At 39.3% G+C, this 12645-nt stretch overlaps 1 protein-coding gene across 1 annotated transcript in view; it reads right to left on the bottom strand.

The window, feature by feature from the left end:
- Positions 1 to 12645, bottom strand: part of RBMS3 (RNA binding motif single stranded interacting protein 3) — a 692310-nt gene that overhangs the window by 477237 nt on the left and 202428 nt on the right. Inside the window, exon 5 of the mRNA XM_031058909.1 lies at positions 2258 to 2431. Within this exon, the coding sequence (XP_030914769.1) occupies positions 2258 to 2431 (174 nt within the window). The remainder of the gene's footprint in view (positions 1 to 2257; positions 2432 to 12645) is intronic.

The following is a 12645-nucleotide window of genomic DNA, read 5'->3' as shown; positions in this document are numbered from 1 at the left end:
GAACCTGTGTCAGATGAGGGCAAATAAAATCCTCTGAAGTAAAGTAGGTATCCAGTTGAGCACATAATACTGGGAAGATTCACAAATAAAGGAAGTCCCCTGTATCCAGCTTTTATTATTTTAATTTACCATAAAAAGGTTGGTTTGAGCACAGATTAAACAAATCCAAGTGAGAAACAAGAACCAGACTAAGTATAACTTTATCATATACAATGAAATAGATATCCAACCAAATATTAAGGCTTTTTTTTTCTCTTGGAAACTTGAAATTTATTTGATGCTGCAGCTGAATTTCCTGGAGTGCCTTGCCCAGGCCCTGCTTATGGACTCCCTTAGAGAATACAGAAGTAGGGAAGGTATGGAAAAAGCGTGTGATCACAGTGGTAGGCACTGCAATGGCAACTAACCTGCTACAGCTTCTTACCACCGGCTTAAGAAATCTGTCCAATCTCTGCTGAGTAGCACTGCAACAGCTCCTCAGATGAGCCAGAACCAAGAAATGTGTCAAGTTTTGCAAATGTTTGAACCCAGGGACACTGAGGGCAGGGCAATCTGCACAAAGGTTTGTGCAATTCTGCACATTCTAAAATCTCGGCTTTCCAGCAATCAGATAAATCAACTTCCAGACTGATGTATCATTTCCAGTGACTACATATTAAGATGCTCAATGAAAACAAATATTGTACAGATTGTATGTGTACAACCTACAGATAATGTACTACAATTCTAGTGGAGCTACCCTTTAGTCTGAACAAAAAAAAAGGAACTGTGGAATTAGCTTGAAAAGACTGAAATTTCAATTTAAATTTTAAGCTCTCTTCCAGGAAGCACAGCATTCTTCTTGTATGCTTTTTTGCTAAGCGGAGTCAAAGCTTGAGTCACAGAGGGGATAGTGTTTATTCTAACTGATCAAAGTTAAGGAGCAGTTAATGATTTGAATACCCACAGTTTAAGATAAATTAAGCTGTCATGGGATTCTTTTTGAGCCATCATTCTAAACAAGGAAAATATCTGTGCCCTTGTGATGTCAAATACTTTTTATTTCTTCACAACAGTTTTTATCATTTTCAATGACACCATAATGGAAGTGAGCAAACAGAAGAATCCATAGGGATGTTTAATTTATTCTGAGAACTCATCATCCCAGAAAAAAGTAAGATTTTACAAATTTATTCCTCTCCTTTATTTCAATTACCATGTTAATGTTTGAGACAATTTCTAACCCAAACTTCTAGCCAGAAGTCTGCTGGCAGGTAAGATAGCAAATCTAAATCAAATCACAAAGATCTTGCAATAAGACTGCACAGCACAATTTTCATTCTTTACCAAAAGCTGCACTTTCCCATTTCCCTACTGGAATTCACTATAGGATGGCAAAACTTCATTACGTACGCACCGCAGGAGGTTAAGATGCTGTGTCTTTTAAGAAGTTCCATAACCAAATGTCCAAAGCTAAGTTCAAATCCAAACATTAAAACAACAAAGTGTGGAGTGGGGAAGAAAGGAAGATTGCTTACAGTACTGAGATTTTCCCCCATTAACTCTCTTGGGGTCTTTCAAAACCAGAAACTACATGAATGAAAGGGCTCTGCTATAAGCAGTCAACAATACCAATATGACAAAATTCACCATTAGCCTACAGTTGTGACCCTTTCATGACTGTCAAATTAAAACACACAACAACACTGAGCCACCCTTCCACATTCTTTTTGGCCACCAGTTCACGCAATTATAGAAGACCAGTAGTCTTTGCTTAGCAACAAGATTGCATGTTCACCACTGATCACATTAATGATAAAGCAGTGAGTCAAAACAAATCTAATGATGAGAAGAGATGCTCTTCTTCTCTGACTAATCCACACAATTTAAAAAGTCTGAAATAGAAAGAATAATTGATTCATCTTACAGGCTCACCAGAAACAGAAATGAGGCCATCTGTAATACTGCTTTTCAAACTATGTTTCTGACACCAAAACACAGGCAAACAACAATAATTTCATGCAAGGAGAAAGAATGCTAAATGCACAAAAAAATATATTTTTTTACTGAGGCATAGAGCTTTCACATTTGCTTATGTCTAAGACTCATTCTAATATTTTTTTTAGAGTTTGGTTAGTATATGTGAGCTGTTCGGTCTGGCATGGGACATAAAGACTGCTGGAGAAGGGTGCTGAATCATCAGCCCCTGAGTGCGTCCACCTCCCAGGGAAGCACAGAGCTCATTCAGGTAATTGCAGAAAAGGTTTGCATTACTTACAGCAGGATGTCCAGCACAGTAGGTGTAGCTAGCATGAGACTGGTAGTGCAAGCTTGCTCTTGGAAAGGTGTATGTATTCCAAGCAGGTTGGCTGCTATTCCACTGGGAGCTAAAGCCAGGGCTCATGGTCACTCTCGATTTACTGTTTTGGTACGTTCTCACTGTGGAGCTGGACTATCAAAAAAGAAAGAAATGCAACGTAAAAATAGCTTTTAGGGTAGAATACAGCCATATAATAATGCAGCTATAAATCATCATTGTGCATACATATAATGCCACATGGTCTGGAGCTAACTTGAATGTTTCCAGTAAGGAGCTGGGAAAAGCAAAAAATGGATTCCATCAAAGATACCAGTGAAAGAGCTATGTCACTGTAGTGCCCAAAAGGAAGACTGATGACTGTTAGACTTCAGGCTGGGATATAAATCAAATGGACAATCAATAAGTGATAGAAGTAAGGGGATGTTCTGAAAATGTGTAGAAAGTACAATCCCAAGATTAATTGTAGAAACTTCCATATCTTTTTATTATATTGACATTTATTGAACAACGGATCAGTTATGGCCATTTTACAGAAAATGTCAGTTTGGGGCCAATGTTTAGATCTATTTCTTGAAGACTTGAAATCCCATCTAGTACCTAGCTAAGGCTGAGCCATCTCAAAGCTACATATCAAATGTGCAACCTTCTAAGCACACTATAAAATTTCATGACGTTCTAATTACTTAGGAAAAAAAAATCTAAAATCTTGATTTTTTTTTTTTAGTTCAATGATTTAATCTGAAAGTAATCTGGACTACAGATATGTAAGTCACATGCATTCTTTCTGTCCTCCTCTCATTTTACTTTAATTGTAGCTTTCTGCTTCTAGTCCTTGTTTTATGAAAAATATTCCTAATAAACATCTGCACTGTTAGGGGTGGTTTATTAGGGCAGCAAAAAAGAATCCATTTTCAAAAGAGTAGAAGATGCATAGGAGTGGATGCATTTTTAGCAGGTATTTAGGTTGGTCTTCAAAGACATGCAAATGTACTTTTTATTCCATATTGTGCTCTTCATTTGGGTTTTGCTTGCTTTCTTTTTATTGGCAAAGGTGTTCTAAATTTCCCATGCAAATTTACCCCAGCTAATTGTGGTTATTATAAAACTAAACCTATTCTCTTTAGAGCATTAAATTTACAGTGACCGTGTTTGTACAATGAAAGCTCGAGAAATACGAACACAAATAATATTTCTTAGAAATGCTTATAAACGTCCCTGTTAGCAAATTGATGCTATCAATTTCAAAAGCTAGACTCAAGAATGACACTTCATTTATTTTTACCCTCCTTTCAAAGACAACTTTTATACATCATACATATAGCATTAACCAAATATCAATATGGGCCACCATCAAACAAGGTGTTTCACATGATCCAAGACCATTCTTACCTTGAAGTGCTTACAAGATAAATGAGAAGGTCAGGGAAAGGATGAAAGAGCAGAGTCTGGTGCAGAAGCATGGAAAACAGCTTCATAAACATGACTTTCAGTTTGATTTCAATGCTTCAGCTCAGTTTCATTGGGAGAGAATTAGAGAAATGGAAGGAAAAGAGGACAGAGAGAAGACATACAAAAAGGTTTCAAGGACACATTGTAGCTGCAAAAATACATACGCTGTAGTCTTTCCAATTTTTAGTACTGTATTTATACCAGCTGCTTGCAGAAACTACAGGCCATGCTGGCATGGGCTGAACATGCCCTCTTCATTTAATTTAATTTTCAAAAGTTTAAGTACACAAAGTTTGCCTCAGTTATCAATTGCTGTATAAACTTTAAGTTCAAGAAAAGGCCAAATGACTTCCTGCATGTGTTTATTTCCTGTGCCGCCGATTAGGAAGCCTGAAAAGAGCAGTTTCCGCTCACCAGCTCTCAATATCTCGACAGATTTGCCTCCCGCCCCCACTCCTAAGAGAAGGATTCCTGCGGTGTGATTTCTAAAGATTTAACTTACGACTAGCTGAACACAAAGCGTATGAATGAACACTAAAACCCACACTAAACTCTCATTAGTCACCGTGTGTGACAAGTGGTTACTTTGTTCTTACAAAAGGCTTTAGGAGAAAAAAATATCTGCCCCTACAGTTAAAGGGGCTTATTTGAAATAAATCTTTTTGTATGAATTTGAATCATGACAAATCAAAGGAAAGAGGCTATAGCTACAGCTAGGAAAAAAAAAAATAAACCAAAAAAAAAAACAACTGAGGAGTTTAAATGTGAGGTTTTTCTTTTTTTTTTTCTTTCCCCTTTTACCCTCTTTCCCCAAAGAGCAGAAACTGCATTTTCTTTCATTTGACATATTACTTATCTTTCAGATCACTCCTCAAAGACAAATCTTTGTTTCTGGGCCCTAGTAGACTTGCTTCTACATAAGAGATGAAGGCTAGGTTTTGTTTCGGCCAGATCAAGTAGGTTTTTAGCCATAATGTACTTTTCCATGTACATTTCTCCCCTTCATAAACATCAGATATTCAAGTGTGGCTGCTTATTAACTCCTCTTCAGAAGTTGATCCCTCATTGAATATTCTGTGAACACTGAGCTATTCTATCCTAACAATAACTTTGCTTCTTCCTATTATTTCTGATGGGTTTTCATTGTATGGACCAGTGGAAGGTATCTGTGGCTGATGGGATGTAAAGGTGCATTGTCAGTTGTGATATTTGTTAACTGATTATTTTCACAACAACAGCGAACTCCACTACAGTAAGGAGAGATCTGCCCCTGGCAGTACACAGATGTGCACAATCCCTGTTCACTTCTGAGAGAACAGGTCCAAAAATGAGCCTGTTTTTCACACAGTCTGCCTGAGCTGCTGGACAGCCTTCTGCCTGCTGCCTGGCTTTTGTTTGTGTGCCACACAAAACGCCCTCCCCGTTCTGTCCCTGTGCAGGAGGCACGGTTCAGCCCCAGTGCTAAATCCAGGCACAGAGCTGAGCCCCTCTGCCACGTTTCTATTATTCGTCCACCCAGCTCCTACCCCACATGGGGTGCACTAGGAACAGTGAGGCATTCAGAGCATGCAGAGGGTGTCCTACCCATGCAGATCTCTCAGGATGCAGAGGCACAAAATGAGACCCCACAGACCCCTCCGGGTGGCCAGGAGCCATGGGTGAAAGGTCCCTGAGAGGGGACCCCTCTGCTCTGAATAGCTCTGGTCAGGGACCACCATGTCTGAAGCCATAAAAGCTGCTCTCTTGCTGCTGGATCCCCTCCAGAAAAAACCCAAAACACATAGCAAAACAAAGCTAAAGTCAGTGGAGACGCTCACAGGATAATTGGCTTTGAAATCTTGAAGAAATACAGCTTGTCTGCCAGAAAATAGGGATCTCTGCACCACCAGCCACAAAGTCCCAGGACAGCCTGGTCCCCTCAGGTGGTCAGGGAGCAAGGATATGAGACCAGGGACTCCAAAAATTGATGGTTTGATTTTCTCAGCTCAAAACACTGCATACCTCTGCAGCCTTCTCAGATAGTGAAGAGGCAGCTCTGGGAAAGACGCTGGACCAACTGGGAGAGCTGGAAGGGGACAAAGCACCCGGGGGCAGGTGTCCAGGTGCTGGCAGTGCAGGGCAGCCCCTGGCAGGTGAGGCTGGGGCTGTACCCCGCCATACACAGCCATACTCAGCCATTCCCGGCTGGCTCCCGGCCACCCACACGCTTCAGGGCCCAGCTGCGCCCTGCAGCCAAGGCGGTGCTGCCTCTGGGAAAATGGATCTTGGAAAGAGCAAAACGCTGCCTGGGAGTGAGGGCAAAAAGTGAGAAACTGCCTGTGAGCACTGGGAGAGAGCAGGAGGAGGGTGAGTAGGCTCCTCTTAGCCCCTGGAGAGCCCACCTGGAGCAAGTGTGGGACAGGATCTGTGAAGAAACCCATGCTGGAGGAGGTGGAGATGTCCTGAAGGAACTGTGGCCTACACCAGAGCAGAGGATGAGCATGAGGAGCTGGAGAGGGAGAACACCCAACCTCCCTGTGCCAACAGGGATAGGAGGCAGGAGCAGGAACAGAAGAGTAAAACTGAGCCTGAGAAAAAGGCAGGGTGAAGAAGGGTGGGTATTGTCATAATTCCCCCTACATTCTCACTATGCCAACTTATTTTAACTGGTAGTTAAGTTATTTTTCCCATGTGGAGTCTGGTTTTGCCTGTGAAGGTAATTGCTAAATGATCACCCTACCTTTACCTTGACCCATGAGCTTTTCCACCTTATTTTCCACCCCATTTTTGTTGAGAAGGGGGAGTAAAAGAGCCTCTGGATGGGTGTCTGGCAGCCGGCAAAGGTAAACCCACCACAAACTGGCAGGTCTTGTGGCACGTGAGCTTTTACTCAGGGTTTAGAAGTGTGTCTCTATCCCTGCAACTCCTGATTCCATCAAGAAAAGCAATCACCTCTGCCCATAATCCTGATGTCTTATTTATAGCTCTTAGGTTGTCAATAGCAGACTACCACTGCCACTTCTGGGACAACCCAATCACCTTCTCTCAGAAAACTTCTGCAGAAAATTATCAGATTAAAACAAACAAACCCACCATCAAACCCAAAACCAACCCACAAAAGCTTTTGCCCTCTTTGTTAGGTCTTGCCAGAAACAAGAAATATTATAAAGCAAGAGGAGAATTTTCTTTTCCTTGAGCAAGCCAGTCCAGTGCCTTTATACCCCAAAGGCCTAATGCAATGTAAAATTGAGATCAGTAAAATTTAAATGTCTAAGCATATTTTAAAGTGTAACCTTTTTTCTTTTTCCTGTGCCTTAATTTCTCTGGTTTATAAGTATGGATAATCTTACTTTAAAACTTTTAGAGTAACCTTTTCCTTGTGTTTGTAAAAGATTTGAATAGTTTTGGGCATAGGCATGAGTGAAGTGGAAAGTGTTATTAGAATTATTAGTACTTCTTGAGCTTAACTGCTTTCGGTTCTTAGTTCTTGTAATAGCTGATGTGTGAAGTCTAACAGTGGAAAAAATAGAACATAGTATTTATGGAACACTTTTTATCATCAAAGCACTGTGCACATTTTAAATGGTGGTAATATTTTTGACTGGTGCAACATTTCCAAGTTTTAAAGAAGTTTATAGTGGATGTAAGAACTAGCAGCCTCTCCTTTCTATTCATATTGAATAAAGCACACCCTTTGACTAGGACATTAAACAAAACTGATAGTTCTGACACAGCCTTAGTCTTCGTGTCATCACACCCTTGCACTCCACTCTTTTGCATCAGTGTCATCATGCAGTAAACTAACAGGAAAACTATGTGCTAACTTCTGAATTTCTACACCACGTCAAATGCAAGATTTACTACATCTATCAGACACCTTTCTGCCAAACATTACAAGATGCCATGATTATTATTGGCTTTGGCGCTCCAAAAGAAGGGAGAAGCTCAAATGTTCTCCTCCACGCTACCTCTTGACTAACATCGACTTTAAAAAAAACAAAACCAAAACCAACAAACAAATGGGATTAAAGAGGTGTAAACATCTGAATTCAGCCTCCCATTTCCTCATTTTTTAAAAGCAACTTTACAGAGCTATGATGTCATTTTCTTAGCCCACACAATTTGAGCTGTTTTCAGTCCCCTGGATTTTCATTATAAAATGGTTCTGCCTTCAGCGGCATCTTCTGGGTTTTTTGGTTTTTTGTTTTGTTTTGGTTTTTTTCTGAAAGGAATTGTGATTGAAAGGGTATCCAGCCTCTTCCCATATCCCTTCAAGGGATTTGACATCCCCTATTTTCGATGCTAAAATGATTACAGAAGATGGGAAAAGCCAAGGAGAGAAACTGCCATTCTGGAGGTACTGCTTCCAGAAACTCTATATGCTTGTATTTGGATCAGGCCATGATGCAAAGTACAGTCCTGCACTCTTAAACGTTTGGATGCTTTACAAAATACTACTGTTCCCATACTAGAAATCAAAGGTTTCCTATAACCTGTAAAAGTAAGAAATGAAAATAGCTTCCTTGGAACATTATTGCATGAGCTAAAATGTTGAGGGTTTTTTTTTTACGCTCAGAGAAAATATGAAACTGGCAAACCAAATCTGAAGTTAGTTCATCACAAAATCCCCTTGAGAGACCTTAAAGGTTTGGGAAACTGAAGAGTGAAGGTTTTTTTTCTTTTGGGGTTGTTATGAAAACTAAACGTGGAAGATATTGCAGATTGGTTTTGGATTTTTTTTTTTAATGGCAAAAAAGAGGAATTTTGTGCTGCTACTTTTCCCAACATAATCATTCACCATAGCTTGCAAATCTATTACTGTCTAGGACCAGATTCCATCTGTTTCAGTAAGAAATGAGTTTTTAATATTTGGCCATTGCAGATTTCAAGTTTATCAAGTTTGTCTCATAACCTTTAAAAACAAAACTTTAGAGACATTACCAGATTTGAGAGAAACATTGTTTTTCCAGACATGGGATTGAAACTCAATATGCTCTACCTGGAAAAACAGGATCAACTGAGAGAACTAGCATTCCACTGAAACCACAGAGAAATGATGAGGCTGTATTTCATACCTCAGCATACATGCAAGATTGCAGCTCATCCAGTGGATCCAAAAGCACTGAGCACTTGCCCCACATCATGCCAAAAGCCAGGATGTGCAGCCCATCTGCCCACTCCCAGTAAGGGAGAGAGGAATGCTCTCCATGGGATTGCCTTGCTTGGCAGGTAGGCTCCCTGCCAGCCAGGTGAAAGGGACCCAGGTCTGCGCAGCTGGAATACTTTCAGCTGGGGCCCTGTACGAATGCTAACTTGGGAGACTTTTTAGGATAGGTCTCAAATAACTCAAGGAATGTAGCCCAGAAAAAGATTTTGCCATTCATTATTTTCCCCCAGAGTTATTATGCCTTGAAAACAAAATATATATGGCTTTCACACTTTCTGGTTAGAATTGCTGTCATTTCCAGTGACAACACTGTAATTCATGTTGTACTTTTAACTGTTGCTTGAATCCCAAGAGCATTTTTTTCCTGGGCAGAATATGAAACATTGCTCTTGTAGTTACAAGAGAGCGAGCAGAGGAGCTGAAAAAAATGAAGGCCTTCACAGCTTGAGGAAGAGGCCATGAAGAGGCTGGTTTTCTGCCATCTTAGCATCCACACAAGAGGCAAAGAATTATTAATAGGAGATAGGCCAGTGGTAATCCAGATTAAAGACTTAAAACCTCTTGGCAACCTATATGGGACACACCAAAAAGTTGCTGTTACCTGATGATTCTCTAAGCAAGCGACCACTGGGTTTCAATCAACTTCTGCACACACGCTCCTCTCCAAAAGTACTACAACCACCAGTTCTCAGCAGGCACAGTCAGTGCAAAGGCCAAGAGTATCAAGAAATGCTCCTCTACTTCAAACTAATTTCTCCAGAATAAGAAAAGGAATTTTGCATGCATAAGAGATGCCTTTAATGGTTTTGATACCCATGTAGTACCAAGCCATAGGGAATGGGGACATTCATGCTTCTGGACTGTGCATTTCTATGTCTTCCTTTCACAGAAACGAAAATGAAAGGTGACTTTCCAAAACGTATGTATTTTATTTGTTTAACTTTGTTACCCTCTTTGTAAAAAGTAAACTGGAATTAAAATGTATTTCTGCTAGGTTCTTTTTGGTCTAGTTTAAACCTTTGATTTACTTTTAAACACAGTGAATATCTTGACACCATGTAAGGCCATGTCAAAGTTTCTTCTGTTCCCAATATTATTTAGTCAATGTACTGTGATAAATTTAAATCATAACAACCTCAGAAGGACACTCACTATGACCTTGTCATGGTAGGTCATTAAGTAATTATTTTCTGAAAATAAATCACACTGGTATTTGTTAAATTTACTCCAGCCCTTTTTAAAACATCACAGTTGCAATTCAAAGCAGTGAAGCATTCTGTTAACCCAAGATGAGCATGAACTGAGTGTTTCTAGTCAACTCTGGTAAGACAGAACTGGCTAAGACTCTTTCACAGATGACCTGAATACTTTTGATTTCTAAAGAAGTCACCCACATAAAGCACTCAATGCAATACTCCTACAAATGCATATACAGCCCATCTGTACAGAGTCAGTGGAGAAAACGATGTTCTTCCACCAGCAGCTGTTAAGCACATAAGTCACAGAGGCAAAAAATTTGCTCTAGATCAGAAAGTCTATTGGTGAACACTATTATTAAGGATATTTGTTGATAACATACAAAACATACTACTGCCAGATCTCCAGAGTAATATTTTTACAAGGTCTAAGAATCCCTGACTCATATGTGCCTGTTGCCACTCTTAAATGAATTTTCTGTGAAATACACAGCAGTATTTGGGACTTATATAGCATTCCCTTGGTAAACCACAGAACAAAACAGGGTGCTATAAAAATTGAAAAAAAAATTATTGTTATAAATGTATTTCTTTAGGATGACATTTCCAAGTACACAGGGCTCTTCTGTAAGTCAACAAACCACTTACACCGACATCTTATTTTTCTATGTAACACTAACTGCAACACAAGTTCAGGAGCTTTACAGATTAGTGACTGATTTTAGCATTTACCTGTGTGCCAAGTTGGGACTTTTTACAGACAGCTAACATCTTTTGTGAAACTCATTATTTTTTGATAGTTTGGGGAGAAAAATAATTATTTTATTAACACTTGAATTGCTTCCCCTTTTACAGTACCCAAAGGTATTTTTCATTATGTTCTACAAGATCTTAACATTTTTTCTGATGTATCTGTTTACTTCATGTATATTGAATTACTCCATGAACAATAAATCAACCACTGTCTTGGATACAAAATGCATTTTCCTTACACTAGATCTGCAATACACAGCTTTTTTTAGACAACCCCAAGAGTAACAACTGGCTGACAATTTAAGCAAATCTGAAACATTAACCAGTGAATGTAGTCTGGGCTGAGATACCCGGGAAGAGGGATGCTTATGAACAACTGAAAAATGTCTGTGGCACAACATCACTTCTACAATTCTACCAAATATAGTCAAATTTCTTTCCTTGGCCACAGTAGGGCAATGTTGATTCCAGCATCACAATGCATATTACAAGCCTTCATGTACAGAAAATGCTTACTTTACTGAATGAGTGCAGCTATGAAACTCATTTGGCCACTGGGAAGAATTCTATAAATCCTACAAAACTAACCAATGTACCATTCTCCTGCTAACTCCAGTGGATGGGCTTGCATGCTTTTGTAAACCGCACCGTGGGATTAGGACATTTATCAAAGCTATGATTTCCTTCCCATAATATTATATCTATTGTATACCAGGAGTTCTGCAGGTGCATGATTTATCCATCCTGTCATTAACTACAATACCCTGCAAACAGTTTTTATTTTCTGCTGGAGAAACAAATACTCCTCCCATAAATTGTTTTACTGCTGATTGGTGAACAGGCTCCTGCTCCCTTGACAATAAAACGGCTTGGTTTCTCTGACCATGGAGTTATAATTTTCAGCACAACAATCCGAAGCTCAGCACCATTTCTTATGGAATTAAGGAATATAGGGAAAATTATAGCTCACTTTTCAATATCATACCTGAACTCTCATTATCTGTTAAGCACCAACACATTTGATCACTTGAGGGACATAACAGACAACACAGTCCTAAAGATCCAACCAAGGGAACACAGGAGGATGAAGCAAAAGGCAGATAAATAGAACAGACAAAATCATCTTTTTGAATTGAAATGAAAACCTATTTTGAATTTTGCTACTTGAATCAGGACTTGCCAAAGGTTTCTGTTGGGCTGAAAATGCTCTGTGAACATTTTAAAAACAAGGAGCAAACTGGATAGCCAGGAAATCCAGGAATGAAAAGCTATTTCTTATGCAGTGAAATCATACTCAGACAGGCCTTTCACCCAAATTAATTATTCATAGAACCACATATATTGTATATGACACATTTGAATGTGAAAAGGCTAATATCCTCTGTCTTTTCCAGTACTCAACTGATCCATTAGAAGTGTAACAGACAGTCTAACAATTCCATGACTTCAGTAGGACAGACAAAAAACGAAAGAGAAAGCAGAATGAACTACAAAGAGGAAAAGAAAATAAGAAGACATTTTCAAGACCATCTCTCAGGGTATTCCAAATCAATTTCAACTGCCTCAGATATCTGTTGAGTATCAAATACAGAACAGAGGAACATGCACACAGGGCTACTGAGTTGTCAAGAAAAGCTGCTATTTCTTCCCTTAAGCTTCAGGCACTCATACCGGAAAAGAGAGAAATTATTAACTTATAAAAAAGGATGAGCAAATTATAACCAAGAAGTTGACTATAAACTGTATGATTTCAGTGTAGTGAGGACTTCCAGGATACATCAATATACAGTTACAGATTTCAT

The sequence above is a fragment of the Geospiza fortis genome, unplaced genomic scaffold (assembly GCF_000277835.1).
Source record: "Geospiza fortis unplaced genomic scaffold, GeoFor_1.0 scaffold231, whole genome shotgun sequence".
NCBI lineage: Eukaryota > Metazoa > Chordata > Aves > Passeriformes > Thraupidae > Geospiza > Geospiza fortis.
The sequence above is the reverse complement of the archived record's forward strand: the minus strand, read 5'-3'. Positions and strand labels throughout refer to the sequence as shown.